Source organism: Apteryx mantelli, chromosome 17 (assembly GCF_036417845.1).
Source record: "Apteryx mantelli isolate bAptMan1 chromosome 17, bAptMan1.hap1, whole genome shotgun sequence".
NCBI lineage: Eukaryota > Metazoa > Chordata > Aves > Apterygiformes > Apterygidae > Apteryx > Apteryx mantelli.
In genome coordinates, this window is record NC_089994.1 from 15922065 (window position 1) to 15949166 (window position 27102).

General features: G+C 46.7%; 3 protein-coding genes across 5 annotated transcripts; 1 reads left to right on the top strand and 2 right to left on the bottom strand.

Annotated features, from left to right (window-relative positions):
- Window positions 1–1379: 1379 nt before the first annotated feature.
- SNRNP35 (small nuclear ribonucleoprotein U11/U12 subunit 35) lies at window positions 1380–4034 on the bottom strand. 2 transcript variants are annotated; one of them, XM_013958651.2, is made up of 2 exons: window positions 2960–3447; window positions 1380–2866 (listed from the first exon to the last, which is right to left on the bottom strand). In XM_013958651.2, the coding sequence occupies exon 2, from the start codon at window positions 2861–2863 to the stop codon at window positions 2066–2068; it is 798 nt and encodes a 265-aa protein (XP_013814105.1). In that variant the 5' UTR covers window positions 2864–2866; window positions 2960–3447; the 3' UTR covers window positions 1380–2065. The 2 variants fall into 2 exon arrangements, with proteins under 2 accessions (XP_013814105.1, XP_067162999.1); XM_067306898.1 differs by lacking the exon at window positions 2960–3447 and adding an exon at window positions 3799–4034 and having other exon boundaries at window positions 1381–2866.
- A 338-nt stretch (window positions 4035–4372) lies between these two features.
- On the top strand, window positions 4373–9213 carry RILPL2 (Rab interacting lysosomal protein like 2). Its single transcript, XM_067306862.1, has 4 exons — window positions 4373–4717; window positions 5529–5680; window positions 8305–8415; window positions 8908–9213. The coding sequence occupies exons 1-4, from the start codon at window positions 4373–4375 to the stop codon at window positions 8930–8932; spliced, it is 633 nt and encodes a 210-aa protein (XP_067162963.1). The 3' UTR covers window positions 8933–9213.
- A 1425-nt stretch (window positions 9214–10638) lies between these two features.
- Window positions 10639–21832, bottom strand: KMT5A (lysine methyltransferase 5A). 2 transcript variants are annotated; one of them, XM_067306861.1, is made up of 8 exons: window positions 21749–21832; window positions 21287–21381; window positions 18976–19132; window positions 17188–17404; window positions 16278–16362; window positions 15871–15930; window positions 14547–14737; window positions 10639–13358 (listed from the first exon to the last, which is right to left on the bottom strand). In XM_067306861.1, exons 1-8 carry the CDS (start codon window positions 21756–21758, stop codon window positions 13148–13150), a joined length of 1026 nt encoding a protein of 341 aa, XP_067162962.1. In that variant the 5' UTR covers window positions 21759–21832; the 3' UTR covers window positions 10639–13147. The 2 variants fall into 2 exon arrangements, with proteins under 2 accessions (XP_067162962.1, XP_067162961.1); XM_067306860.1 differs by lacking the exon at window positions 21749–21832 and having other exon boundaries at window positions 21287–21496.
- Between the last annotated feature and the right edge of the window lie 5270 nt (window positions 21833–27102).

The following is a 27102-nucleotide window of genomic DNA, read 5'->3' on the forward strand; positions in this document are numbered from 1 at the left end:
GGGCAATATTTAGGATAGAAGAATTCCATATAAAAAACAAAAGAATGTGTCTGAAAGAAGATGCACGAATCACTTCTGTTGTTGTATCTAAACATTTAAGAAGAGCCTGAATTACACAGCTCAGTCCCTGCAGTGGAAAAGACACCTTCATCTTCCTGTAGGCTTTCACCACACAAAGAAATCCTTAAACAGCAGAAAGCAGCAGCGTGACACTCTTGTGTCTTCCCTCTAGGCCCAAAAGGTCTTTCCAAGGGAAAAAAAAACCAACCAGACAAACAAACAAACAAAAAAGACAAGACTGAATTCCCTGCACCACAGTAGTCCTTAGGTAGGGGAAAGGTCCCTCCCTGCTGCAAGCAGCTAGATATCAACTAGGCCAGCCCAGAGCACTTAATGTACACTAAGAACTGAACAGACCTCAGGTAGACTAGACCGTGAATAGCGGGAAATGCCATTCAAAGGCTGACAAAAATATAGCTTAAAATGCATTAGGAAATCTTCTGGAGTCACCGCAGGGGGTTTTACTACTGCAGAGGTTTAAAAACAAAGGGATACATGGACACACCCAAATGCTTTCCTTCAGTGATTGTCCAATGTTACAGCAACTATTGATCGGGAAATTAGGAGTTTTCTGACCCGTTTACTACTCTGTAGTGTGCATTCCACTAGTAAAAGGGAATGGTACTCTCCTGAGAAATATAAAAATATCTTTCTTATTACATGCTTCCCTCTCACACCTCACAGAACTAGTCAAGGATATAGTATTACTAAGGATCTCACCTGTCCCAGTGTCTTCAAGAAAATAAGTCACTTCCCACCACCTTTTGTTATGGGCCACGTTTTTAAGAAGCTTGGTTTGTTGCTATTCCTTGCTATTTCCTTGCCATTTCTTTAACAAGTGACTTCATAAAGGGCATTTGTCTTGCAAAATGAGTGTGGACATCTGGCACATAATTATTTAAGGATGGAGCTCTCTCATGAACCTTACTCCAAGCAGCCAGACAGGTATCAAATGAGGTGTGTACTCAATCTCGCTGGGATGCCAGTACACGCTGTGCATTCCTTATAGCATTCACTGGTTCAGAATATTAACAGAAATGTTTAATTTCTCTGAAGAAAAACTCAACAACAGGTATCTTAATTGTATTAGAAACAGACCTACAAAGAGCTTATAGCAGGTTATAGTCACAGGCACAGGACAGTAACATCGCAGTTGCTTGCTCAGTGAATGCAGGTCACAGCCCTAAGCTGAAGACAACCTCTGCAACTTAAACCCATCCATGACCTCCAGAAGGATGTACACCAGCTTTATCCAGAGACTACGAGGCTGGAAGCCTGCTGCATCCCACCTCCTCCATACTAGTTCATTTACTGTAACAGCAGAGGTAGGTCCCAGCCTGGACCAAAATGTGCCAGTAGTTGGAGCAGCAGGACTTGGTTCATGCTGTTTGAGAGAAAGATGGCAGTAGACACTGTTTTAGGCAAACACGACCACTCCAATTGGTTTGCATAAAATCCAATTTAATGGAATAATTGAGCAAGTTACAAGTAAGCAAAACAGCGCTGGGTGGCCGGGGAGTCTCCTGCTCCACCAACGGCGCGCGCAATCCCCCCCTCACAGTCTCCTTATATGCAATTCCAGCTCCGGGTATATGTGGCACTTCCTGTAACTTCTGTGGTTGCGCCGGCTGTTGCTAGGGGGTCTTCTTCAGCCCTCTGCATTGTGAGTGGTGACCCTCAGGTCACGCATATATTTTACAACTTTCGAGGTCATGCTATATTTCACAGTTGTGTGACATCGCCATCACCATATTAGGCTATCTAAACTAACATTGCCGCTTCGCTAGCTCAAGTCCCTTATCTCAGGCAGGGTACATGCCCCCACCACAGGATGTAGGATGTTCCCACAGATGTTCCCAAGGCTGTTTCTTACTTTGATGTAACCAATTAGCACACATCACAGTCCAGGATGTTTCAAGGCTGTTTCTCACTTTGATGCAACAAATTAGCACATATCACAACACCATACCCAAACTTCCCATAATTACAGACAAGGCACCTTCACCTATCGATGCTTATCATCATCTCTTTGTTTCTTGGTATCTCTTTCCCTGCTCCGGTCTCTATCCCTGTCTTTCCTGTCTCTGTCCTTCCTCTCTCTCCCTCTGCTCCTGTCCTCTTTGGAGTCCCTCTCTCTCTCACTTTCACCCCAAGCCCAAGACCGCTCCCTTTCCGGCCATCTCTTCTCTCTGCTCCTTTCATGGTCTCGATCTCTTGTTCTCCAGTCCCTTGTTCCTTCACGAGACCAGTTTCTTTTCTCTGCTGATCCCTCTCCAAAGAAGTCATTTTTCATGGTTGGCAAATTGATGGGCTTTCGGAAAGGTCTGTCCCGTCCTCCAAATCGTAGTTGCCCAGATTCTTTTTTGCCTCCAAAACCGCCTCCAAGCCTCCGAGGAATCCACCCTTTGAGAGTTCTTTCCAATTCAAAATCCACAAAGATCTCATGCTGGTCAATAACCAGCCTGTTGGCATCCCTGTGGGCCTTCAACAGGGCACGCTCCTCTTTGTACTCAATAAATGCGTAACCCTTGGAAAATCCTGTCACCAAGTCTCTAACCAGCCGGATCTTTCTGATATCTCCATACCGGGAAAAAACCTCCTTCAACTTCTCTTCTGTTGTTTGAAGATTGAGCCTTGCTACAAACAGGGTGAGGTGAGGATCTCCTGTAACTCCCTTGTTGGGTACATACCGTGCCAACATAGCCCTCCATATGGCGCGGTCGTGGGGCTCTTCATCTGTGCCGTCAATGCTCCCAGCTTTGAGGGGATCATACTCTTTGGCTATGGGGGCCCAGTCATTCATTGTCTAGTGAAGAAACACAAGCGTTACACATTACACACAGGTTGCTGCTGCCGTTCTAGAAAGAAAAGCAAGTAGTACAAGAAGCACTTCTAGCACCTCTGTTTTTCATACAAGAATCCTGAGAAGCTTGATAAACTGAGGTAAACCGGCAATCTAGGCAAGTCACCAGTATCCCTGTGCCCGTTGTTTGCTGCCTCCACTCTGTTTAAGGACACTGCTCTCAGATCCGCAGGTTCTGCCCGAGGTCTGCTACAAGCCAGTAACCCAGAAACGCAGGATAGACTTCAGGCCTTTCCTTGCAGACCCTCTGTTGCAGATTGTTAATTCGGACTGTACATCACACTCAGCCCTTTTCCTAGAAACAGCAGTGCCTCATACCGCTCCTGCCAGAGGTCAGCGTTTACCCCCTGCTGCAAGGCCAAGCAGCGGCGACAGCGGTGCTGAGGGCCAGCTGAGTCCAACCAGGCACCCCGGGAAGGTGTCCCACTCCACACGGGCCGGCCACCGCCCTCCGCGGGCGGCACTTCACCTCCCGGGACAGAGCCACGTCGGGCAGAGCCCAGGCAGAGCTCTGGGCTTGCGGCCTGGCCGCGCCGACTGCGGCCCCGTCCGCTCCCCGCCTCAGGGGAGCCCCGCGGGGCCCGTTACCCTCCCCCTCCCCCTCCCCCCGCCTCAGGGGAGCCCCGCGGGGCCCGTTACCCTCCCCCTCCCCCTCCCCCCGCCTCAGGGGAGCCCCGCGGGGCCCGTTACCCTCCCCCTCCCCCCGCCTCAGGGGAGCCCCGCGGGGCCCGTTACCCTCCCCCTCCCCCCGCCTCAGGGGAGCCCCGCGGGGCCCGTTAACCTCCCCCTCCCCCCGCCTCAGGGGAGCCCCGCGGGGCCCGTTAACCTCCCCCGCCGCTGACGGGACTCCGCGGCCCGCGCGCGGCGCCGCTCACCTCCGACGGCGCGGCCGACGTTGGGCACGGCGGCTATCTGCGCATTGGCGGAGGACGATTCGTCAGGGCCCAGGAGAGACCGGGGGGGGCGGGATGACGCTCGCTTTAGCGCCCTCCCCTCTCCTCTCGCTTCGGCGCAGGGTGCCGCGACGCACCGCGGCTCCCGTGAGGTGCCCGTGGCGCTTCGCGAGCGGCACCGGCGCGGCCGAAAGCGCCGCTGGAGAAACGCAGATGCATTTACCTCCCCCCTCCCCCTCCCACCGCGCAGCCTGGCCCCGCCCCGCCCGCCCGCCCGGGGGCGCCGGTGGCGGGAGCGCGGCTAGGCGGTTACCGTTAGTGCCCCGGCGCCGCCCCCTCCCCCCCCCCCGCGGCTCCGTTAGCCCGGCCTTCCCGCCGGCCGAGGCGCCCCCTCGCCCGCCAGCCGCCCCCTCAGGGAAGCGGGCAGGGCCGGACATGCGGCCGCGCCGCCGCCTTCCCCATGGAAACGCCGGGGGGGCCGCGCCGCCCGCAGGCCCCGCCGCCGGCGCCGCCCCGGCCGCCGCAGGAAGGCAGCTGGCGCCGGGCCTCGCCGGGCATGCAGCGCCGCCGGGAGGAGGAGGAGGAGGGGGGAGGGGAGGGGGAGGAGGAAGACGGCCCGGAGAGCGCCCTGGCCAAGAGCCCCTTCCAGCTGACGGCCGCGGATGTCTACGACATCTCCTACGTGGTGGGCAGGGACCTGCTGCAGCTCGGCGGCGGCCCCGCCGTGCCCGCTGCCGTGGCGCGGCTCCAGTTCAGGATCGTGAGGGTGCTGGAGATGCTGGAAGCGCTGGTGAGCGGCGGCGGCGGCGCGGCCGAGGGGCGGCTGCGCGCCGAGCGGGACGGCCTGAGGCAGGAGGTGGAGGCGCTGCGGGACGCGGCGGCGCGGGGCAGCGCCCAGCAGGTGGGTCCCGGCGGGGGGGCGCGGGACGCTTTCGCCACGCTCCACCGAGTCTCGCAGGAAAGTTTGCTTTGCGTCTCTGCAGAAGACGATGTTTCCACAGCAGAAGTCTTCAGGGCTGCTACGAGTCGCAGCCGTTTCCTTCCCGCACTCCTGGTTTCCCGTGTTGGCCTCAACTTGCTCTTAGCTCAGCAACGCGCAGCAGTAACAGAGAAACTCGCACACGCGCGGCCCCATTCCCACAGAGCTCGGGTGCGCGGTTGTACAGCTCCGGGCGCATAAAGACCATTTGCCATTTGCGCACTGAAGCTTTGTCACCGCGCGCAGGGAAGACTGATGTGTGTGACTGAAAAAGATGTTACCACAAAGGTCTTAAATTAGGGAGGGAGCTTTCAGGTCTCGGTTTTCTCTGCTACAGATGATTGTTGTGCTGTTAGGCAAATTACTCATCACCAGAAAAGCAGTTAATAGCAGTTTCCTTGTAAAGCTAGATTGCAAATTCTTTGCGACAGAGACTTTGTTTTTAGATGTGGTCAGAGACTGTCGCAATTGGGCCCTGTTCTTGGCTGGGAAATGCATACTCTAAAATACAAAAAAAATAAGAAAAAAGATTTACAAAAAACATCTTTACATCTGACAAAACTATGATGGACAATTATAATTAAGTTATAATTAACTGCTTGAAAAATCAAGATTGTGATGAACTCACACTGTTTGTAACAATTACCATACAGTTATAAAATTGATAGTTTTTACTCTAGGACTGGCCTCTTTCGACAAGTTACAAGAGCATGACCACCATTTTATTTTACAGCTCAGCCTTGGACCAGATAAAGCAGTAATAGACCTCACAGATCCAGATCGCCCCCGGTTCACATTACAAGAGCTGCGAGAAGTACTGCAAGAGCGTAACCAGCTGAAAGCTCAGCTTCTTGTGGTGCAAGAGGAGCTACAGTGCTATAAGAGGTATATCATGAAGTCAGCAAAGAACTACTTATAACATTTACTTCTTGTCTGGTGAACTTATCAGATGAGAGTATTGCATGTTTGAGCACCTAGATTGGACTAGGCATTGTCAAGACTTATGAGAAGAGGTATCCGTGCTCCCAAAAGCATACAAAGGAGCAAAGAAAAATGGGGAACAATGAAGGCTCTATGCAACATAGTTTTAAAACTGAACTCCCTCGTTCTGTACAATTAACAGCCTATTCCCATAATTGTATCAGGGAAAGCCTAAGTACTAAGTTACTACAACTCCACATGCAGGCTGGATTCTCATGCATGTACATTCACCTATACAGTCACAACAGTTGTGCACACACTATTCGTGTGAAAAGCCTAGCCACATACCAAAGAGCATGGGGATTTCCATCTCAGCTTTAGTCAAAGTTTACTTCCTCTTCCAACTTGCTGCTGTATAGATGGGTGTATGCTAGTTTATCTACTGTTCCTTTGCCTCCAGAGTACTTATGGCATCGATGTAGAAAGAATATTAAACCCTTTCACCACCATTCAGGATGAGAGCTGTGCATTTTTTTTTTTTTTTTTAACTGCTAGCAGAAAGTTGTGTAAGGTACTTGAACTGTGGGGAAAAAAAAGACCTTTCAGAGAAGGATCTTTCTGGAAGAAAGCAGCCTGGGAGAATTGGTTTGATCCAAAGGATGGGATGCAGGTAGGGTCTTGCTCTTGGTGCTACAAATTGTTTCATCTCCCAGGCTCTGTTCTCGCCCCCACCATCTGTTTATACTGTAAGCTCTTTGGGACAAGAAATTACTTCTTACTCTAGGCACAACATTCCTGAGCACATTAGATTTCAATTGAGATATCTCAGCAACAACCTCTTACACACAGTAAGTCTGACCTTTGCCTTGTCTGTAATAGTCAGGTTAAGCCACGAAGTCAAAGTTGAAGCCAAGAAGTCAGTTTGCAAACTGCCTGCTCAGCGGGACTTCTCATAACACAGCGAAGCACCTGCTTCCCTAGCTCAGCTCGCTGCCTTTGCTATACTGATTTTGGAATGACTTCTTGCCTTTGATTTTCCAGCTGGGTTGCACAGCTTATTAAAGGCCAAGTTAAAAATTAACAACATGAATATTTTTAATTTCTGAGTGAATGCATTAAGTCACAGTACTCTGTACCTAGAGAGTGTGTCAAGGCTGCTTTTCAGTTCAAGCAGTTCTATGTGGTAATTTCCTCATACAATGTTCAGAGGGTTAAACCAAAACCCCCTTCCCTTTAAACATGCACATAAAACCTCTATTATATTGTACAGACATGAAGAGCAGTCATGCAGGTGAAGAGGATAATACGAACACTATGTTCTAAAATGTCATGTGTATATCCAAAATAATTGATATGTAGCGTAAGATATCTGACATTCTCACAAAGAATAGTTTAGTGAGAGTGATTGATGTTTGGGGTTTACTTTTTTTTTTAATCATGATTTTTGAGTAAAAATATGGTGCAGATATTAGAAATCTGCAGTGTCAGCCAAACAGCTCAGAGTCTTGTTTCTCTCAGAGAAAAATCTGCCCCCAAATTATCCCATGATGCCAGGTGCCTCCCCAGTTTCTAGATATTTGCCCATATTTTTGTTTTCAAGGTCCTGAACAACGTTGCTTAGCTACTTTCAGCCCTCAGCCGCAGCAGTTAAAAGCTTTGATCTGTTCAGCTCTTAAGATGAATGAGGTCAGCTTAGGACAGTAAATTGGCATGCTGTGAAAACCCAGTGTAATATGCAAGCTGGTGAAATCTAACCCAATTCCAAGCAGAGGAAGCATCCTTCAGTGAAACTGAAGCCTTTGCCTAAAGTAGCAGTTACAACCTTAGAGAGTATAGCAGCACCAAAGTAGCCTGAGAAAATCTACAGCTCTGGCAAAGCCTTTCTTTTCTCCTCTATAGGATGGAAAGAGGAACAGCCACCTACCTTGCATGGGGCTTGGGAATGTCCCATCTGTGCCCAGTTGTGTAGTATGAGCCTCCATGGCTGTGCTGAAGGTACCACAGATCCCCACAAGCAGAACTTCACCATTTGTATCTGCACCTTACTGATATCCTTAGACTCTTTTACAAACCCAACATTAATTATACTTTCATTTGTGTTGTGACTTGGTGCTTTTCCTCTGTAGTCAGCTTATTATTTTCTTAGTGTTCTCATTAAAGCATAGCCTAAGCAAAATTATCTTATACATGGAAAATAATAACTGTTCATTACAAGCACTAGGCCAGGCCATCTCCTAACAAATATTAAACTATAGGAAAGCACACTGACTTCACCCAACTGACCTCAGCAGAATGGAAATGGGAACTCAAGATCTTTCCTGAATTAGAGTCTGAATTCAAAGGGCTCTAACTGCTCTAGCTGCACTGTACGTTCCTCTCATTTTGAGGGGCTCTCCTTCATAGCATTTTTAAGCTGTCTCCATGTAGCCTGGCTTTCCTCTTGACAGAGGAGACCTGCAAATGCGACTGTTTTGTGAGCACCCCTTCACTCGTGTCACAAGCTGCCCAGTGAAGGGTTTAATGTAGACAGCAATGCCATGCTATGCACAGACCCATGAAAAATAAAAAAAATCCACTTCTTTCACTAGTGGGATCATCTCACAGAAAAGGGACCAAACTGAGAAACTGGAAACAGAATCCAGTGGCAACGACCCTGGCACCAGTAAGGACAGCAAAGACAAGACAATCATGAAACGGCTGTAAGTATCTCCGCATATTTTCTGGCAGAATATGGGAAAAGGGCATGTTTCATACTTAGTGAATGCAGGGATGAATTTTGAACTTTGGCCTAGTTGGCTAGATACTGTTTTCTCCTTCTCTCTCTCTGTAAAATTAAAACCTCATGGAGAAATCTATTCCTGTGCAAAAAGCACTCTTCAGGAGAGCAACCTCCACCCAGACAAGCAGGGCTTCACTTTTTTCCAGGAAGAATCAGCATTTTAGAACAGAACCATATTAGACTGCTGCCTTTCCTGTTAGCACATTAGGACTCTGCTGCGGGAACATGCCAGCTGTCCCTGGAGGTCTGTTTACATTGTATGCAAGCAGCTGTATGCAGTGCCCACAAACTCAGACTGTGTCCTTTAAGTTCCCAAAAATAGCAGAACACGTTGACACAGCAGTCCCACTGTATGGTCCTTGCTCTTCCATTTGTAAGCATTGTTTCTTTTTTCTTTTTTCTTTTTTTGCAGGTTCTCCTTTAAACATGGAAAATGAACATGAATGAAAACTTAACCACTTCTGCTCAGAAATGGCACTGTTTAAAGCGTCTAAAGGAGTTGAGAGAAGCCAAGCATTGGAGGCATCACTCTCACTGCAGAGACTAAGCAGTCTCATAAATATTGTTTTTGTATAATATTCCTTCAGAATAGATTCTACTTTGCTTTTTTAGAAACTGTTTTATAACGTTCATACTTTTCCCATTTGTTAGATTCCTACCAGACATTCCCCACATGCAAAGAATAAAACTTTTAAATAAGAATAAAAAAGTATTGTATAAAGAGCATACGTACTACCACACATTTATCCTGTCCACCTATCAAAATATTCAACCTAAATGATTTCACAAGATTAAGATGCTTTATTTTTAAGGGATATATGCCATTCACAAGTGCATTCATAAAGAGAAGCACTAGTTCCCCTTCCAGTCATATGCCCCAGTGATCTTATGTGGAAAGTAATTCTCTCCCTTACGCTAACAGCACCACTTCAAGAAAGCCCCCGAGTTGGTTTTTGTTCCATGTCTTCCTCCACATCAGATGGGCACATGGGCAGTAGGAAGCAGACCTCGTCACGAAAGATGTGATTAGATTGTGACAACAGAACTCGCACACAGGGTGGCCCCTTGGGGCAGGATGAAAGATGCCAGAGGAGAGCGCAGCAAGGGAAGACAAAGCTGCTGCACCCTGCTCTGCTCACATCAAGGACTGATGTCATTTCAGACATGTTCAGTCACTCTAACTGGAGCAGATGCACCAGACACTTCATTTCTGACAGCTAAAGCTCTTCTTCAGTAGATAAGAACTTTACTTTTCCCACAATTGTTTTGTTTTTCCATTAAGTGATACAAGCTGTGTATTAGCCTAGGTAATGAGATTTTATCACTAGTGGAAGTATATAGGGCAAACAGGAGCAGAAGAGATAAGCCTGAAAAATACTAACTAGGTTTCATATCTAGAAAAGCAGAAACTCATTTCAAGAGCATAAAAGTCTGAACAGACAAAGAAAAGCAATGACAGGAATCAAGACTATGATCTTATTCTCTTCAGAAATGAAAGCCGGCCCTGAAATCTTTTGATTCCCTCTCATGCTAGCAGCATGAAGAACGTACGACACCTCACACACATCTGTGCTCAGCTGTACAATGCAAGTGTGAATGTGGCTTTGCAGAAGGTAGAACTGCAGCCTCATTTCAGAGAGAACTTGCTAGCAACTGCACAGTAGCAAGGCAACATCAAAAATGTCTAACCTGGGTAAGTTCACAGTTGACACTGCCAGTGCACAGAACTGCTACAGCAAGTTTGCCATCTTCAAAATATTAGTAAGCCTTGGCCATGTGTCTTTTAGAGGAGGGAATTTACTGTGTTTAATATCAGAGATAACATGTAAAAAGCAAGCAAGCACGCAGCAGCAGCAGCCAGGACACATCTGCAAGCTGAAAAAGGAAGTTTACACATGTTCTTAAACCACTCAAAATAGGAGGCTAGAGGATGAGTTATCCAGAGACATATTTTCCAAGTCCCTTTAAAGAGAGGGTGACAATTATATGCCTAAAAACACACTAATCGCTCTATTAGATCTTAATGGAACAACTTCAGCTAACAAATTGCACAGACTAAGCAGAGCTGTGTCAGTGAACCAATTTGCCAGGAGGCACAGAAGATTGTAATGTAGCTCTAAGCCACTCTTTGCAGATAGTTGAAGGAGATTATAACAAATGCTGCAATTATTTTCAATTTACCACTGCACATGTTTTTTTTAAATCAACTGTTAACTCTCAGTTCTTGTTTTAAAGTAGGTAGGAGAACACCCCAACCTTTTTGGATTACTCTTTTTCTCAGATCTCAAAGCTGCATCCACTCTAGCATCAAGTGAGCTGCAGAGCTTCTCCTTCAAAAGAGGAGCAAATTCCTTGGCTATGGCTACAACAGAAGAGGCTACGGCCTCTTAGACCAACCCTGCTGCCTCTGGCAAAGCCACACCAGCCTGATGGAAGCAGTTTAGCCCCCAACCCAAGGGCATCTTTCCCTCTTAGGTGCTTTACACCTTGCTAGAAGATTAATCCTTCCTATAAGGCACAGGGGTAAAAATAAAAACGGTAGGTTTCTGTGAAATGTGTATTGTTATATATACAGCAACTCCTAGAAAAGTAAAAGATACATATTCAGTGCAACATCAGCTTTATTACCATCTTCTGATGCAGTGCCACTTGATTACCAGTTAAGCTTTTCAGAGTTTTTTTTTCCCCCCCCTCTCCTTTATATTAAATCAGGAGAGATCCTCCCACTCTTTCTTGTTTACAAAAGTGATGGTGAAGAACAGAGGTTTTAAGCTATTTGACCTGATAGGGAACAAGTAAATGTTTAAATAAAGAACAAAGAAAGCAGCATTTTGATTCCCATTTTGACTTTAGGGAAGCACTCTAGTGGAACAGAATACTGTAGACTGCTGTAGGGTCTGTTACTGAGACCAGAGAGAAATCAGTGCCAACTCAAATAAGTCAGCCAAAAAAGCTTACCTGTAACTCAGTACCTGTAAGACAACAGGTCTCCAGTGAATTCTTCAGAAACAGTGGAAATTCACAGGCTTTCTCTGCTGAGCCTGCCTTGGGTTAAATGGTAAATAATGCCAAGTGTTTAATGCCTAATGATCTTCACAGCTTGCTTTCAAATGCTAATGATCTGCAATGGAGACAGGTACTATAGCAGCCACTTCATTGATAATAAATATATTCTTTATTTTACAGAGACATTGTCTTCAAGTTTTTCATTTTAAAAATACATCACTAAACCACCTCTCTTGCTGCTGGAGCATACAACCAGGATGTTGCTGCTATCTGACCTATCATATAGGCAAGCATATAAGATTGTCCTATAGGGCATTAGCTGGAACAGCAGCAGCCTTCAAGACATGAGAAGCAGAAAACATTAAGAGAGCCACAGATCCCTTGCCGACATTTTCCAGCAGCAAGTGTGGCTGATGGCTCACAGCCATCTTCATCTACACACATGCCAAGCCTGCCTTGGCAAAAATTCCAACTGGTAAGAATTCATCTTTAACATAAAGGACCTCCATTGTATTGCCCGCCTATATCACAGATTTGGTTCTCCAATAGTAATGTTCAAAACATCTCCTGCAAGATGCTAAGCACTCAGCTCCCATTTCAGACAGTGGGACCAGATCATGCTGGACAGACCTACAGGACCAGGCAATAAGGAATCTACTTTCTTCATTGCATGAACTCCATCGTTACAGTTTGAAGTTGCATATGAAGATGACTCCCGGTTTTGGAACCGCTATGCTCTACTTCAAGCATTCACAGTAAATAAATAGCTTCTGATGTGGCTAATTAACATAGGGAGGTAATAAAAATTTTTTGGAGAGAGCTTTTTCTTTTACTTCTTTAAAACCCTCTAGGAGACACCTCCAAGAATCAGCCATCACCTATAAAAAGGTACCATCTCAAACTTTAGAAAATAGTAATGTCAAAAATTGATTCTCACTGTAATGACTAAATTTTATCTTCACATTTCTAATCAGCATCAACCCAGTCTATCAAAAACCATCCGCTTTTAATTTCTCTGAAGAAAGTGGCCAGTCTGACCATCCATCTTCCCCAGTGCCAGTGCATTTGAAGTTCCGTGGCCAACATGAGATACGACTCTGGAATAATTAGATCCCTACCGCAAATTATTTGAGAATGATAGAAACAATAGCGTCCATCTCAGAGAAGCCTGTCAGCACTGGGTTTCAAAAAGAAGTCTGACAAGTAGTCAAGCCATTGGATGTAAGAGTCAGAGTACGGAAGTACATCTGCTGTCATAAAGCTAATGCCAAGTTCATCTCCTCACAAAGCGGAGCATGAGTTTTCATTGCAAAAGCAGAAGTACAACCCAAGTGATTGAGTTTCAATCCGTGCGAGTCTTTGACTGCATGCCCAGGTGGCACTGGTTACTCTAGGCAAAAACGTTCAGGTTTTAGGGAGAGTTTCCTTTCACAATATAAAAATTTTGGCAATCTAAGATCAATTATTCAAGCCTGCCTGGAAACCTGCAATAGGTACTTAAATACTGCAAAGCAAAAAGATATTTAAGGAGCTCAAAACACCATAAGCAGTCCACTAAGCTGAGGGAGGTGAGGACAGGAAAAAAAATAAATCCATTGACTCTCTGTAGAGCACTCAGTTTGGAAAAAAAAAAAAAAAAGGATGAATTAGTGTTTCAGCCATGGATGAGCTTCAATGGAAGCTTTGCTCCTGTCTCCATAATCGTACAATAGTTCTTCGCCTGCTTTAATGTCTCGGGAAGCTATCAGTATGAGATGAGGTACACCATCAATGTCATGAAGCTTTGTTTGACAATTGCCACATTTGCTGTGATTAATCAGTCTTCCCAGACGATTAGTTTCTTTTGTAGCATCGACACTGAAAGAACAAGAACAGAATGCAGGATTGCTGCATACCATACACAAGTCACATTTGCAGACAAAAAAAAAAGTGCAAATCAGATAAAGAATTGGAAGTCCATGCAAGGCTTGAAAAAATGAAGGAAAGAGAACATTACAGAGTAATCATATGCCCAAATAGGCAGCATGCACAATGGCAATGTAAGGCTAACAACTAAAACAATTCCAAGAGACTTACGGGTTAGCACAAAACCCAGAAAACTGGATGCTGTGGACTATGCTCTTGATCCCAAGAAGCTCTCGACTGTTCATGAGAAACAGCAAACCCAGATGCAAGACAACACCGGAAGGGCTCAATACCTTTAACATCCTCCCTCAAGAAAACTGTATCTAAGGTATGCTATCCACTGAGTAAGCAAGCAAAAGGACACATAACTAGCAAAAGCCTCTACTCCCACACAAGGCTGAGAATGCCTAAATAACGCATGCTCAGCTTCCAGAGACCTGAACCACAAAGCAGAGCTACATGTACTCTAGTGCCTCTCGTTGCACAAAGAGCTGTTATGGCAGCTATCATTAGGGCATCTAGACCGCATGTCAGATGCTTGGAATATTGGACTCTTCAAGGTAATTAATATACAGACTAAGTGACCCACACTCCAGCATGCAGCAACTCTCAGAGGCAGAGAGAGGAAGATAGTTTGAGTAGTTCCAAAAGAACTGGAGTTTGGGGCAAACTAAGCAGCAAACAGAGTGGTAAAGCATGTACATTGGGTGGATGTCAGATACTAGAGGAGGAGGGAAACCTGGTCTAACAAAGTTTGAGGAACTGTTGCTCTTTCAGGGTGCCTGTCCACACCACTTTTCAAACAAAATTCTTACAACTCAGAGAAAACAGTTAACAAAAGAGTAAATTTAGCCAAAAGTCCACAAGAGAGCTAGAAGTCTCATTCCAGAAGATACAACTCTCCATATTGCTTGTACTGGGCCTCAGAGAGCAGGACATTGAGTAACCAGCCGTTCCTTTCAGCCAAGAGGTATAGGACGTTCTTGGACATTGAAACAGTGCTCAAATAAGATTCCCTAGTGCATGGTTCCCATTAAGAAAGTTTAATTTTGCAAGAAAACAAGAAGAGACTCAGCAGCATTCAAAGCTTCAATCGCTCAGTTATCACACCCTTTAAAAGTTACAGCAGGAAAAGCTTACCAGTATGTTTTGCTGAGGTACTGAAAATAGTACATATAGCAGCCTGTGGATGGGTCTTGAGCATACACAGCTTCTCGCTTTTTAGCATCAGTGATCTCTATGAGATCCCCATGATATTCAACTACAAATTCTCCTCGATTAAAATGTTTAGTAGCGATTACCCCTCTCCCTTTGCCATCAATGTAATCAATCTGTTGAGGTGAAAAGAAAATCAGTTGGGAAAGCAGAAAGTATTTACATGACTACAAATATGCCATTCACTGAGAAATGAGTATGTGTCAGATTCATCATTAAAAAAAACCACGTTATGGCACGATATTTAAGTGTGTTGCTGACAAAGCTGTAGCAGCACAATGTACAGCATTGGGAAAGAAATACAGGATGAGTTTGGGATGCAAATCTACAAGTTATCAGGTATCTTGATATAAATTTTTTTGATACAAAGTTTTCTAATCAAAGAATAAATAATTACATCAAAAAAACATACAGAAGAGTTATTGAATATTTTTAAATTAGCAGCCACCTATTAGCTGAGGAAGTCAGTTTTTCCATTTCAGGAGCACTGTTGCCATTAGTATGCACAGGATAAAAAGTTAGAGGAACAGAAGGATTGATTACAGAAATGATGTTTGCCAGCCACCAGCATGCTCTAGTATTCCTGCCTATCCCAGTAAACTGGGCCACTCTTCCACTCTAAGAAAGTTCTCCTGTCATCGCCCTAGGAGCGACTTTATAACCACAGGCCACCACTTTTTAAGAATCACAGCCTTCGGCTTTTTCAGGAGCCATTTCTGCTTTAAATTCTAAAAGGGGTGCCAGAGTATCCCGAAGAGTAAGTAGCTGGTCCCAATAACTAGCATTTACTAACAGTGGGAGGAGAATCAGTACACCCTATTCGTGCAGTGCACTAACAAAGAATCTACAGACAGAGCGAGTGAGTGAAATATATATGCACGTACACACACACTAGTGTTGCCATATATACACACGCCAAACAAGACTTCCATATCTAACGGGATTTTTGGAAGCTAACCCAAGACATTAAATACTAAAGGGAGCAAGTACATTTTCTGTGGTGTAAAGACTATAAAGTCCCCTCAATATTTATTAGAGCATACATGTTTGTCAGAGTGAAAAGGGAAAGTGAAAATGTGCCATCCAAAAGGGAAAGAGAAAACATGCTCCAATTTTGCTGCACTTTCATCTTAGTATCAAGGAACTGCAGCAGTTGCAAGACTGAGTGCTTCTACTTTTTGTTTAAGCAGATTAACAGCAAGAGACTGTGTAAACACTATAAGGCTACTTAGGTCAGTATTGCAGTTACCTTCATTCCTTCTTCTTTCCCACTTGTAATTAGTTCATCTATTTTCTTCCTCTCCTCAGTCTGCAGAGGAAACAAGACAAAAGTAAAACCATGGTATTGTTGTGGGTTTATTTCATAGCTAAGGGGGAACGATTATCTGTTGACACTTATTTTTCCAAAACCATCCCATATTTCTAGCAAAACTGAATGGTAAAAGAGACAGATTTCCTCCTAAAGATGTATAAGTAGCTGGATTCCATCCTAAAAGACAATATTTAAAAAATGTTCTTATCTTAACAATATATCTAGGGCACATTTGTTATTTGCTTTTTGCCAGTGGAAACCATTAACAGATAGTAACACACTTTCTCAAGCATTCAACTGACTGGCCACATGGTACGTTATGCAATTTTAACAAGAAGCACTACCTGCAATTCAGACTTGCTCTTCCTGGAGCTTCTTCTAACTGGGTAATAATCTGTCACTTTTCGATTTTGTGCTCTTCCTTGTGTTCTAAGGGATAAGAAAAATAGGGAATATGCATATTTCAGGCTATTTCTGAAATTACACCTCTATCCTTGAGATATCCGCAAGAAACTTTCAACTTAGTATGTTGAAAGTTGATCAGTATGAATCAGTGTTTCTTATCAGTATTCTTCATTCCAAGCCAAAAACTACATCCCCTTTTCCTCAACATGCTATTTCCATTATTCCAGCACTAATCCTTTAACCACGAGAAAGAGATGCCATTGGAAACCCACTGAAGGTTACATTTCGAGCCTGATGCCCTGTGTGCTTTGCCAGAAGGCCCTCTAAAAGTTAGATCATGAAAGCTGCTTGACAGGGAATTCAGTAATGTTAGGTTATGTTACTCTAATCATATGAGAAAAAGCATCAGTTCAGCCAGGAAGCCACCAGCTGTAATTAATCCAATATCCTGTTTCTGACAAGACACATTCCGATTTGTCCACAGAAAGATAGGCCTTAATGCCTCATTAATTTCCTTTTCTATAGAGAATCAAGCAAGTATTTCATTTGAGGTAAAACACACTAACCTTGCTTACAAGAAAAAACAAAAACTCCTCTGCAAGGTAGATATAGATACTTTGGGTGCTATTTTGTATTTTCATACATACTATTCTTGAAAAAATAAAAAGTCTTCTTCAAAAAAAAATCTGTTTCCTCCATCATCACCCTTTGTTTAAAAAAGACAACAAAACAAGGTTAACATTAAGTACAGGTCTGACTGTAGCCCCTGAGGGCAAACCGCAGATCAAGGCCTCCTGATACAAGAGAGCACAAAGCAGAAAGACTTTTATAGTTACAGAATTCACTTACTTTCTCCTTGGTCCACGTTTTGCTTTAACCATCTTTTTCTGAGCTGGCTTTGCATTGGCCTCATCAGCACATTCTGAAGGCAGAGGCGTATTTTGAGTTTCTGCAGTTTCTTGTCTTTGATCAGAAGAGGGGACTGAAGAATTGCATCCACTTTCTTTATCTTTCTGGTCTTCTGGTTTCATAGCACCTTCAATTATATTGCCACCTTTCTTTTTTTCTGGTGACAGGAAAATAAAGTAAGGCTCTGAACTTACGATCATCTATATCAGAGTGCTTTAAATGAATTCCAGTAGTTTCTAGTCCAAGTTTCTAGTTCTGTCAAACAGGAGAAAGAGGAAGGGAATGATGCAATTTCTCTCTGCTAGAACCCAAATAGGCTGTTATCGGACTTTTGACTAGCTATTTCTACAATACACCAAGTACAAAGAAAGGAACGAGCAAAGAAAGGGAAAGAGTACAGAGCACAAGTATTTCGTCACATTAGGTTTGCTACTAAAGTTTTCCAAATCTGAACATGGACCACTTTCAGTACAGTGTTTGAGATAACCACACAGTCTGCCACTAAGTGCGCTTGGCATACTAAATTATCAAGTTGCCATAAATGAATCGACATTCTGCACTGAAGGAGACTGCAAGTCTGTTTGGATCCTGCATTGCTATGGTCAGTAGCTGCAGATGTTCTTGCAAGCAGCCCATATCACACAGAGAAAAATTCACAGGAGCAAAGGGGCAGACACTAACAAGAAACAGAAAATCTACCCCATGCATATCACATTTTCTTGGTTAGGTGCATCCTACCTTGACCTGACCACATCCTCCTTCTCAGCTGACAGATTTAGAGGCAGATGAGCATGGATTAAAGCTAAATAAAATTTCTATTTAAAACAAGTTATCAGGTTTAAGTCCCATGTCCTGAGACAGATGCTTGAGTCTCACTGAGGGAATGAAGCACAGCTGCAAGGCCACAGCTGCACTGTGTAACTGCCTAAAGTCATCTTCACTTTCTTGTCAAAATGGGGGGAGCAAAAGCCCCCAAATTCCCAGAAAATCTGGCACTCCCAGTGCTGAGGAGGAATTAAAATATCTGCATGCTAAAAGTGTTTGCATCAAAATGACAGAATTACCAAGGTTATTAACAGCACAAACAGCAAATCACAAACCAGCAAAAACACAAACCAGCAATTCCTCCATCAATTTATGGAACATTCCCATTTCTAGTCACTACAACAAAGCACCTGCGAAGCCTGGCAGTCAGCATCCACGGTCCATGCTCCTTCTCCTCTTTCTTTATTTCATCCTGAAAATCTAAGAATTGCTTCTCCTTCTACATCTACCTCTGCTTCATATCTTTTTTGATTTGGCATTTCCTTAAAATAAATTAGTATAAAGTAGTCAAATTATAAAATAAACTAGCTTTAACCAAAAGAGCAGGCAAAAGACTAGCTAAACTGCCAAATACTGACGTGAAGTGGAATAGTAATGGAATTCCAGGTAGCTTAAGGCATATTGAGTATGCAAGTGTTAACATTTTATATCCAGAGAGACAGGACAAACATAACCAGACAAAAAACAGGGAAAATTGCCTGGTAAACCTGTGACATGAATTTGAAGAGGATGAAGACACCCTCATCTAAGTGGAGTCCCAATCTGCCGATAGAGTCGTGGGACTGGGAAAGCAAGTGGTCGAGGGGAGCTCTCGGGCCTCTTTGGCTGCCTTCTCAAGTTTTCAAACTGGAAGAACAAAGCACGTTTCATGAGGCAAGCAAACAGTGCAGAGATCAATCTTACCATCTCCTTTTCTGTAGGTTTCGTTTAGTGTTTTGCCCTGACATTTCACCTCGTGATACATGACAGAGTTCTCCTCTTGAAGTGGGGGGCGAGCACCAGAAGCTTTGTTGGGATTCAGGTAGCTGTAGATTTTGGATTGACCGATAAACACATTCTCCTAAAACAGACCCAGAGAAGAATCAGTACATCGCAGAGATGCCAGGAACCTCAAGCTGGTATCCACAACGTGCTTCAAAGGCCAGGGGTTACAGCTAACTGTTCCAATGCAAAATGTTGTGCTTTAATGCATCATCCTTGCTACTGTTGCTATTTCTGCTAAATGAAAACATAACTGTGGTAACCACTCAAAGGGAACTTACTAATGCAAGCTCTCAGTCCAAGAGCATTTTCATATGAAATGTGGCAGAATGGGATAACCATAATTAACTCCAGCTTTCATCCTGTGCTTCAGAACATGAACTCTGGTACTAAAAAATAAAAATCCCAAGCTTCTAAGGAAGAATGAGGCTGCAAAGAGCGCACGCAAAAAAATACAAATAATGCAGCAAAATTGCCCAAGCCCAAAACATACCTCTCATAGTCTAAGAGGTATGAGCTTACCCAAATACATTCGTGAGATGTCAAATGTTACCACGATTAATTATATGCTTTACTGGGCAACGTACAAGCCAGGAGTTAGTTGTGCACAGTCTACTTTGAGTGACACTTCATTTTGGCAACACAAATAAGGGACGCCTAGGAGATAAACAATGCTATCTTTTTACCCATTATACCTCCCAAATAAAAATGGAAAAGCTGTGGCCAAAAAAACACAGTACGGTCCAGACAAAAGACAGACTCAGCCAGAAAAACAGCAAAACCCTCTGGCATGGTCAAATAACCACAGAGACCCGGGCTTGCGTGCTGGCTCAGGCTGCGAGAACATCAGCAGTGAGCAGCATCGGATTTAGCAAGGCTTAGTGGGGTTGTGCCACCTTTGCTTTCGCTGTCCTCTGCCATCTCTCAGAGCCTGGCTGCACAGCGTATGCAGGGCACAGAGATTTCAACAGGTCAGTCTCAGTGTCTGGACAAACGGATGCGGCTTGGTCAGAAAGAGTTTGTCTTGGCTACATTTCGATTCGGCTAAAAGCAGTTTTCAGACATTACAACCCAGTTAAAACAACAAAAAACATGCAAAACCTTTTTTTAAAGGAGCACAAAGGTTGCTATAGGTTAAGAAAAACAGCAAATCAAATATAGTGACTTGACTAATATAGCCCAGCCTATATAGTCACACAAACACTAAGAGAGTAAACAAAGCACACAATAGAATACATAGCATAATTTTAATAATTAACATAAGCACGAGAGCAATAAACTTGATGTTACATAATTCACACACAAAATAAGACCAGTTAAAGGCTCAAATCTTAGTCTAGTAAAGATTAAAGTAAAACACCCTGAGAAGCAGCTAGTCGGTTTGACCCTTCCTCCCCGCCCCCCCCGCCAAAATATTTGACAGGCCTGCCAAAGGCAATACTTGATTATTTAAAAATTAAAAAAAAAGGGGGGGGCGGTAAGAATCAAGTACTAGGAAAACACTCTGTTTTAACAAATGCAAGCAGTTAACTCTGCACTGCAAAGTTCTCGGGATTTAGCAAGCAGTTTAAATATGGGAATTTCCGGGGGAGGGGGCTGGGGGGGGGCAGGAACAGTCAACTGCAGCAGTACACCTGTCAGCAAAGCTTTTTGGCTTTTTAGGCCCCCTATTCCCAGGCAACTAACGGCTATTTCTTCAGCGCGGCTCCCTGCCCCCTCCGCCGCGCAGCTGGCACCGCCGGGACGCGGCTGCCGCGCCTTTGTCTGTGCCAGGCTGGAGACCCCGCGGAGCGCGGCTCCTCTTCGCGCAGCAGCCCCCCCGCGCAGGGCTGCCGGGAGGCCCCGCGCTTTGGTGCCGTATCCGCAGTTATCTGCGGGGCAGTTCAAGTTGCACGGCGACCCTCGCGCCGCGGCCAGCCGCCTCCAGCAGCGCTGCGCGGGCAGCCGAGGCGACGCGGAAGCGCTGCCGAGGCCGGAGGGCGCAGCGGCCGCACGCGCGGGGCCTGGCTGCGCGCTGGCAGCGGAGCAGCGCACGCAACGAGCCCAACTCCTCCTAAAGTCCACCCGCTTCTCCGTTATTTCGGGCACCGCAGCCGGCAGGCAGGAGCCCAGGGGAGCCGGGCTGCCCGGCGCAGCACGCGCGCCGCTTCGCTCCAATGGCGGGAGGAAGCGGAGGGGACAGCGGGCACCGGGGAGCCGCCCGCCCGCCCGCCGCGGCCCGGGCAGTGCTTACCCCGCCGGCCCGGGGGCGGCCCGGGCCCTTCCTCTCGGCGCTCTCGGGGCTCGCCTCCTCCGCGCCGCCCGCCCCGGCCTTGGGCATGTTCTTCCCTAGGAGCAAGGAGGGAACGGCGGCGCCTGAGCCATGTCCAGCGCGGCCGCCCGCGGTCATCGCCCGGCCGCCGCGGCCTGCGCCATGTTTAAAGGGCTCGATGCGGCAGGGCGAGCCGCCGCGGCCCAGCCCCTTCCCGGCGAGCTGCGCACACCGCGCGGGGGAGGAGTCCCGCCGGCCCCGGCGCCCGGCGCCTCCCGGGAGGAGCCTCCGCGCCGCCGGAGAGCCCCGCGCGGCCCGGCCCCCATGCGCGCCCCCGCCCTTCCCCGCACGCCGAGCGCCGCGGCCCCGCCGCTGCCCCCCGAGCCGCGTTGCCCCCGGGCCCGCTCCGCTCCAGCCTGCCGCCGCCGCCGCCTCCCCGCGCACCTTTAGCCATGATCGCGGCGGCGCGGCCCGGCGCGAAGGAGCCCCCGCGGCTGGGAGCCCCCCTGGACGCCTTCCCCGAGGAGCTCCCCCGCTGTAACCAACTGCTCCGCGGAGAGGCACGGCGCTCCCCGCCGCCACCTGATTGGTTTAACGTGGTGCCGATAACACCTTCCGCGCCCCTGATTGGCGCGCGGGCGGACACCCCGCCCTCCTCCTGACACACGGAGACCGTCGCGGCTCCCGGGAACTGTGTTTAAATGTGCGTTCCCTGGCCGCTGATTGGCCCGTGCGAAGGGCAACGGGCGCTCTGATTGGTGGCCCGGGAAGGAACGCCCTTCCCCAGCAGGCCTCGCCACGTGGGTAGGACTCCGCGCGCTCTCCCGCGGGAGCGCGGCAGCGGACGCCCGGGAAGGAGCAGCATGTACCCGGCTCCCTTCCAAGCAGGCAGTGAGTCGACATCGCCCAATTATGTCCCTTCTATGCCTCCTCCCTTCTGAATTTCTTTACAGAGCACATAAATCTGCTTCTCTCTGTCTTCCCTCTGCATAGGGAAATAATAATCTCAGTCCATCTCGGACGGTTGCTACATGAGTTACCTTACAGCACGGACGTAGCAGAACTCTTAGTTCTAGCGAGACTGTAAAACTATGCTATGCGAAATTATTAGTGTTTTATCCAATGTCTAGCTTAAGTCTCCCCTGGCTGAAACTGAAGTCCATTACTTCCATCCTCCTCAAAGTCCTCCTGAACAGATAATATAGGTTCCACGGGGACACCGAGATGCCCAAAGTGACTACCCAAACACCTAGAGCCAGGTCAGGTCTGTCAGCCCTCATAGCACTGAGCCAAATCCTGCAGGACTTCTGGGTGGTCTCTGTCCCCCAGTCCCTAACATCCTCAGTGCCCAGATGCAGCTGAACCTCAGAGCAAGACAGACGCCTTCTCATAGTAATGTGCCTGAGTGTTCAGCTGGACTCAAGCTGGATCTTCGCAGAGCCAGCTGCACTTGTAATGTGCTTGCTCAAAACCTTTCATGTGTAACCCCCTATTCTATAACAAGGGAAGCCAAAACATGACAAAAAACACAAAGCTCTTCCTGTCACCAGAAATGCTTGGAACAGCCTCAGCATCAATGCCATGTCCAGAGATCACAAAAGATCTAGTACGTACACTTCAAAATCAGGCAAGTACTATTACAAAGATGAAAGAAACAGTGAGTCAAGATGGCACACACATCAATGGGATACTTGTTAGTTGAGTTCATTGTGAAAATTAGGAAATTATCATAATCACCTCTTTGGTGATCCATATTAAGTAAAACTTATATTGGGCCACAACATATAATTAGTCTTTGTTATTACCTGTGCTAGCACATTTAAGGCTTATCTAACAATAGCTACCTGTGTACACTCTAAGGCTGTGGTTTCATAAGTAAGTTAACTGACCTAACGTGCTATCACCAGTAGGGACAGTTTCTTGATTGAGGCTTATCTGGAGCCAGAAGCTGCTGGTTGTCTCTTGGGCATTCATACAGCTGCATGATCAGGCAGTTCAGGGAGCTGACAACTGAAAGCTACTCCCTTCCTTAAGAACAACCACAACAGAAAAAAACACAGTCAACTTCAAGACTAAGAAAAATGCCCATAAAGGACGGCCTTATGCTACGTTGACTGCCCCTCTGGCAGTTAGGAAGCATGCCAAGCTGCACAGCCACTGAATGCAATGTACCTATAGAGGAGATCCGGGAAGGCAGCATGGTGATTTAAATTTACCCTCTTCTCATTTTGCAATAGCTTTTTGTGCAAACGGGTTCCTTGAGAAAAGACAAAGAAAAACCCCCAACCTCTACCTCTTCACCATAATTTCTTATGTCTGTCTTCACTAACAAGGCATGTGCTTTTTACAGAAAGACAACCAAAATGCATTAGGTATCCACCAGGGTTTACAGCAAAACACAAGGATGCAGCCGGCTGACATCAGCTGGGCATTATGTTGATGAACTTTTCTGTTAAGGCAGGTATATCAAGCTCTGCAGAACAACACTGGAGCTCATGGCACACAACTAGTCTGGTCTTGCTACCCAGCCCAAATTCATACTGTTCTTTTGACATAGCTAGGATGTCACAAAATGCACACTAGAAAAAATTCTTTGTGAATGATTATTTTCTCCCTGAAGTAATTGAGGATGACTCTTCTAATGTCCTGGGAACGCTCTGGGAATACCTTCACTGTGGTTTTGCTCAGCTCTTTTGCTTGGAGAAAGAGAGAGAAAGAAAGAGAGTGTGTGTGTGTGTGTGTGTGTGTGTTTGAGTGTGTAAAAAAAACAAAGCAACTGTAGCTGTGCAGGCAGCCACTAGAGGGCAAAGCAAACTAAATAATTCTCATCACTAAAGCAACAAAGAAAACAATGTCATCTTTAACTAGCCTCAGCTACCAGCACACTGCAATCACACCATGAATTAACAAAACATGCGGGCTTTTTTTTCCCCCCCACAAGCTCTCTTCGGGGAGCTGTGCCCGAAAAGTCAGTACTGAGGAGAAGTTAAACTGTTATCACATATGAGCCTTCAGTCCAAGAGAGGATGCGTCTGTCGGCAACTGCCAGTCGCCATGACTCAGGCGGGATACACAGCACGTGGGAAAGCTGTTGGCCTACCCGTATACTCCAGAGGGAGCAGCATGACTCTTACTAGCACTAGCTATAAAACCCAGTGACCTAAATATTATCTCCCGTAGTACTGTAAAATTAGCTCCTCAGAGCACTATACTTGAATGTTGAAGTTTGAAATTGGTTTGTGGGGGAAGGGAAGAAAATATAATGAACAAGGGACTGGATTTGCTCAGGAAAGGAAATCTTCAGAGTTAATGTCTTTAGTTCTAAACTAACTCTTCACCCAGTTAAAAAAAATTCTGATTTTTAAAGACTAGTTGCATTTGAATTCAAAAGTTCAATTTCTTTCAAATATACCAACAAGGCATGCTTGTTAAATATTTCCAACTGAGAGCACTAGTTCTTGCTGTCATTCTGACTTATACAGCACCTGTCATATTTTCAGTGAAATAACATCACAAAATTTATAAATATATTCCCTTAAAAGATGAAATGCTGACAATCCATTTGCTTCAGCCACTATAACTCTCCATTAGAAAGCAAGTAAAAATGATGCCTCAAGGGTAACTTTTGAGTGTAACATTAAGCAACATTATTTTATAAAGTTATATAGTAATATAATAGTAATATAATAACTAGGTTTACTAGATTATAATATACAAATATGATTACAATCAGAATGATAGCTACAAATGGTAAAAAGAGCATCTCTAACCAAATACTGCATTTAGTGAGATACTTAAGTTACATGCAAAATCCCAGTAAAACACTGCTCTGTGAATAATTCTGCATTTATTAATTTTATGTAAGTAGGAAGTATCATTGCCATCGATGGGACTACTCACCTCTCCCAGTCGAGGATGACCATAACCTCTGCTTGTAGGCCTGACAGGTAACTTATCAACTCAAGACATTAGAAATATCATTTTCTTGCAATGATTGTATGTATCTACATAGACGCATTTAATGTCAGATACTTTGCACATGAACTGTACTTCACTGTGCCTTTATCTGAAGTACTTAGAAATCAATAGTCAGATAGTAGCTGCCATTTAAACTGTTCTCATCTCTGGCCAGACTTCTGTTATCTTCTTTTTCTCCATTTAATGTCTGAAGCATCACTGATGAATCTGATATTACCTAAATCAATCTAATTAACATCGCTCCATCTTTAAATAGGTTAGTCTATATTTGACTGATTCTTTATGGGTTATTTTAATCCTTGTTAAATTTGTATATTGAAAAAAAACAAATGAGTGCCACTGAGCATTTTATATGTATTTCATATGACTGTCCACACATTGTTATTTGTTATGGCTGCTTCAATCATACATTAAAGTTTTTTAAAGACTTATTGTCATATTCTTACACAATCAGGAAAATGTTTTACTGTAAGACTATTTTACCAAAAATCTGTGAGTCTAAGGGCCTAAAGTATCAAGATCCCTGCACGTGTAAGACTAGCGTAAGTAGTCATCAGATTTTCAAGCTCATTTAGTTCGTTGGAGCAGAACATTTCATATAAGCAGCTTGTGAAATATTTTCAAGGGAAAACTGATGTGCCAGCGCATCTCCAAGGGTGAGGCACTCCCAGGCTGGGCAGCAGGGATCGCCCTCGGCACAGCTCCAGTGTGTCGTTTCTTTCTCCTCGGAGAGTCCAGGAAAGCTCCTGTGAGAGAAACACCGACGAGAGCCGTGGGACTGAGGGTAGGAGCGGCCCGGCGCTCAGAGCCTCCCGTTGGCGGGTAAGGCACGACAAGGGCCGCCTGAATGGGCTTTCACAGGGACGTGCTCGGGGCCCAGCTCCGCAGGAACGCGGGCACCGGCGCCAGCCGTGGCGGGACGGGACCGACGGAGCCGCCTGAAAGGAGACACGTTCACCACCGGGAGCACAGGCGGGGGAAGGCGGAAACAACATCATTTCTCCTCAGGCCAGCGGCCCAGCAGGCCGCCCGCGCCCGAGGCCACCGGCTCAGCTCCCAACGGCCGCCGACGCCGCGCGCCGCTTCGCCCTGACACAGCGCCCGCGGCGCGCATGCGCGAGGTCCCCCTCCCCCGCAGAAAACACGCATGCCCACGAGCGCGGCCGCTGTGCGCCTGCGCGCCGCCCACACGGCGCGTCACCGCCGCGGCGCCCCCGCCTCAGGCCCCCTCTTTTTCCCCCATGATGCCTCGCAAGTAGCCAAGTCTCGCGAGAGCGCCGCATTGCGTCCTCGCGACAGCCGCCATCTTGGAGGAGCCGGGATCACGTGACCGCTTGCAGCGGTTCGCCTCCGTCTTCCCCTCCCCCACCCACCGGGAACCGGGCTCAGATCGACGTGCTCGACTCCGGCCGCCGCCCTGGGGCAGGCCCGGCGCGCGGGGACGGCGCGGCGCGAGGACGCTGGAGCGGCCCTCCGGGTTCTTGCGGAGCTCCCTTCCTTTCCCCTGTTGCTCGGGGGGGAGGGAGGCAGCGGAGCGGCAGGTCACGTGATGGAGGAGCGCGGCGGGGCGAGCGCCCGGGAGCCCGCGGCGGCGGGGGGGAGGGGCGCGAGAGCGGCGGCGGCAGCCGGTCACGTGATTCGAGAGGCGCGCGCGCGCGCGCGCGGGGGGGGAGAGGGAGGGAGCTGGGTCACGTGGCGCGGAGCGCGCGCCAGCGGCGGGCGGTGGCTGGCGTCACGTGGGGGTGGCGCGCGGCGTCGGGCGGGGGGAGGCGCGGCGGCGGCCGCGGTCACGTGGTGCAGCGCGGCGGCCGGCCCCAGCC

Bases quoted from the DNA above. Each gene is read 5' to 3' on its own strand.
- SNRNP35 (XM_013958651.2), bottom strand. From the start codon at position 2,863: ATGAATGACTGGGCCCCCATAGCCAAAGAGTATGATCCCCTCAAAGCT.
- RILPL2 (XM_067306862.1), top strand. From the start codon at position 4,373: ATGCAGCGCCGCCGGGAGGAGGAGGAGGAGGGGGGAGGGGAGGGGGAG. The intron at 4,718-5,528 runs GTGGGTCCCGGC...TTTATTTTACAG, and splicing joins CGCGGGGCAGCGCCCAGCAG to CTCAGCCTTGGACCAGATAA. The intron at 5,681-8,304 runs GTATATCATGAA...TTCTTTCACTAG, and splicing joins GAGCTACAGTGCTATAAGAG to TGGGATCATCTCACAGAAAA.
- KMT5A (XM_067306860.1), bottom strand. From the start codon at position 21,442: ATGACCGCGGGCGGCCGCGCTGGACATGGCTCAGGCGCCGCCGTTCCC. The intron at 19,133-21,286 runs GTAAGCACTGCC...GGTCTGTTTTAG, and splicing joins GCCGCCCCCGGGCCGGCGGG to GAGAATGTGTTTATCGGTCA. The intron at 16,363-17,187 runs GTAAGTGAATTC...CTTATCCCTTAG, and splicing joins AAACGTGGACCAAGGAGAAA to AACACAAGGAAGAGCACAAA.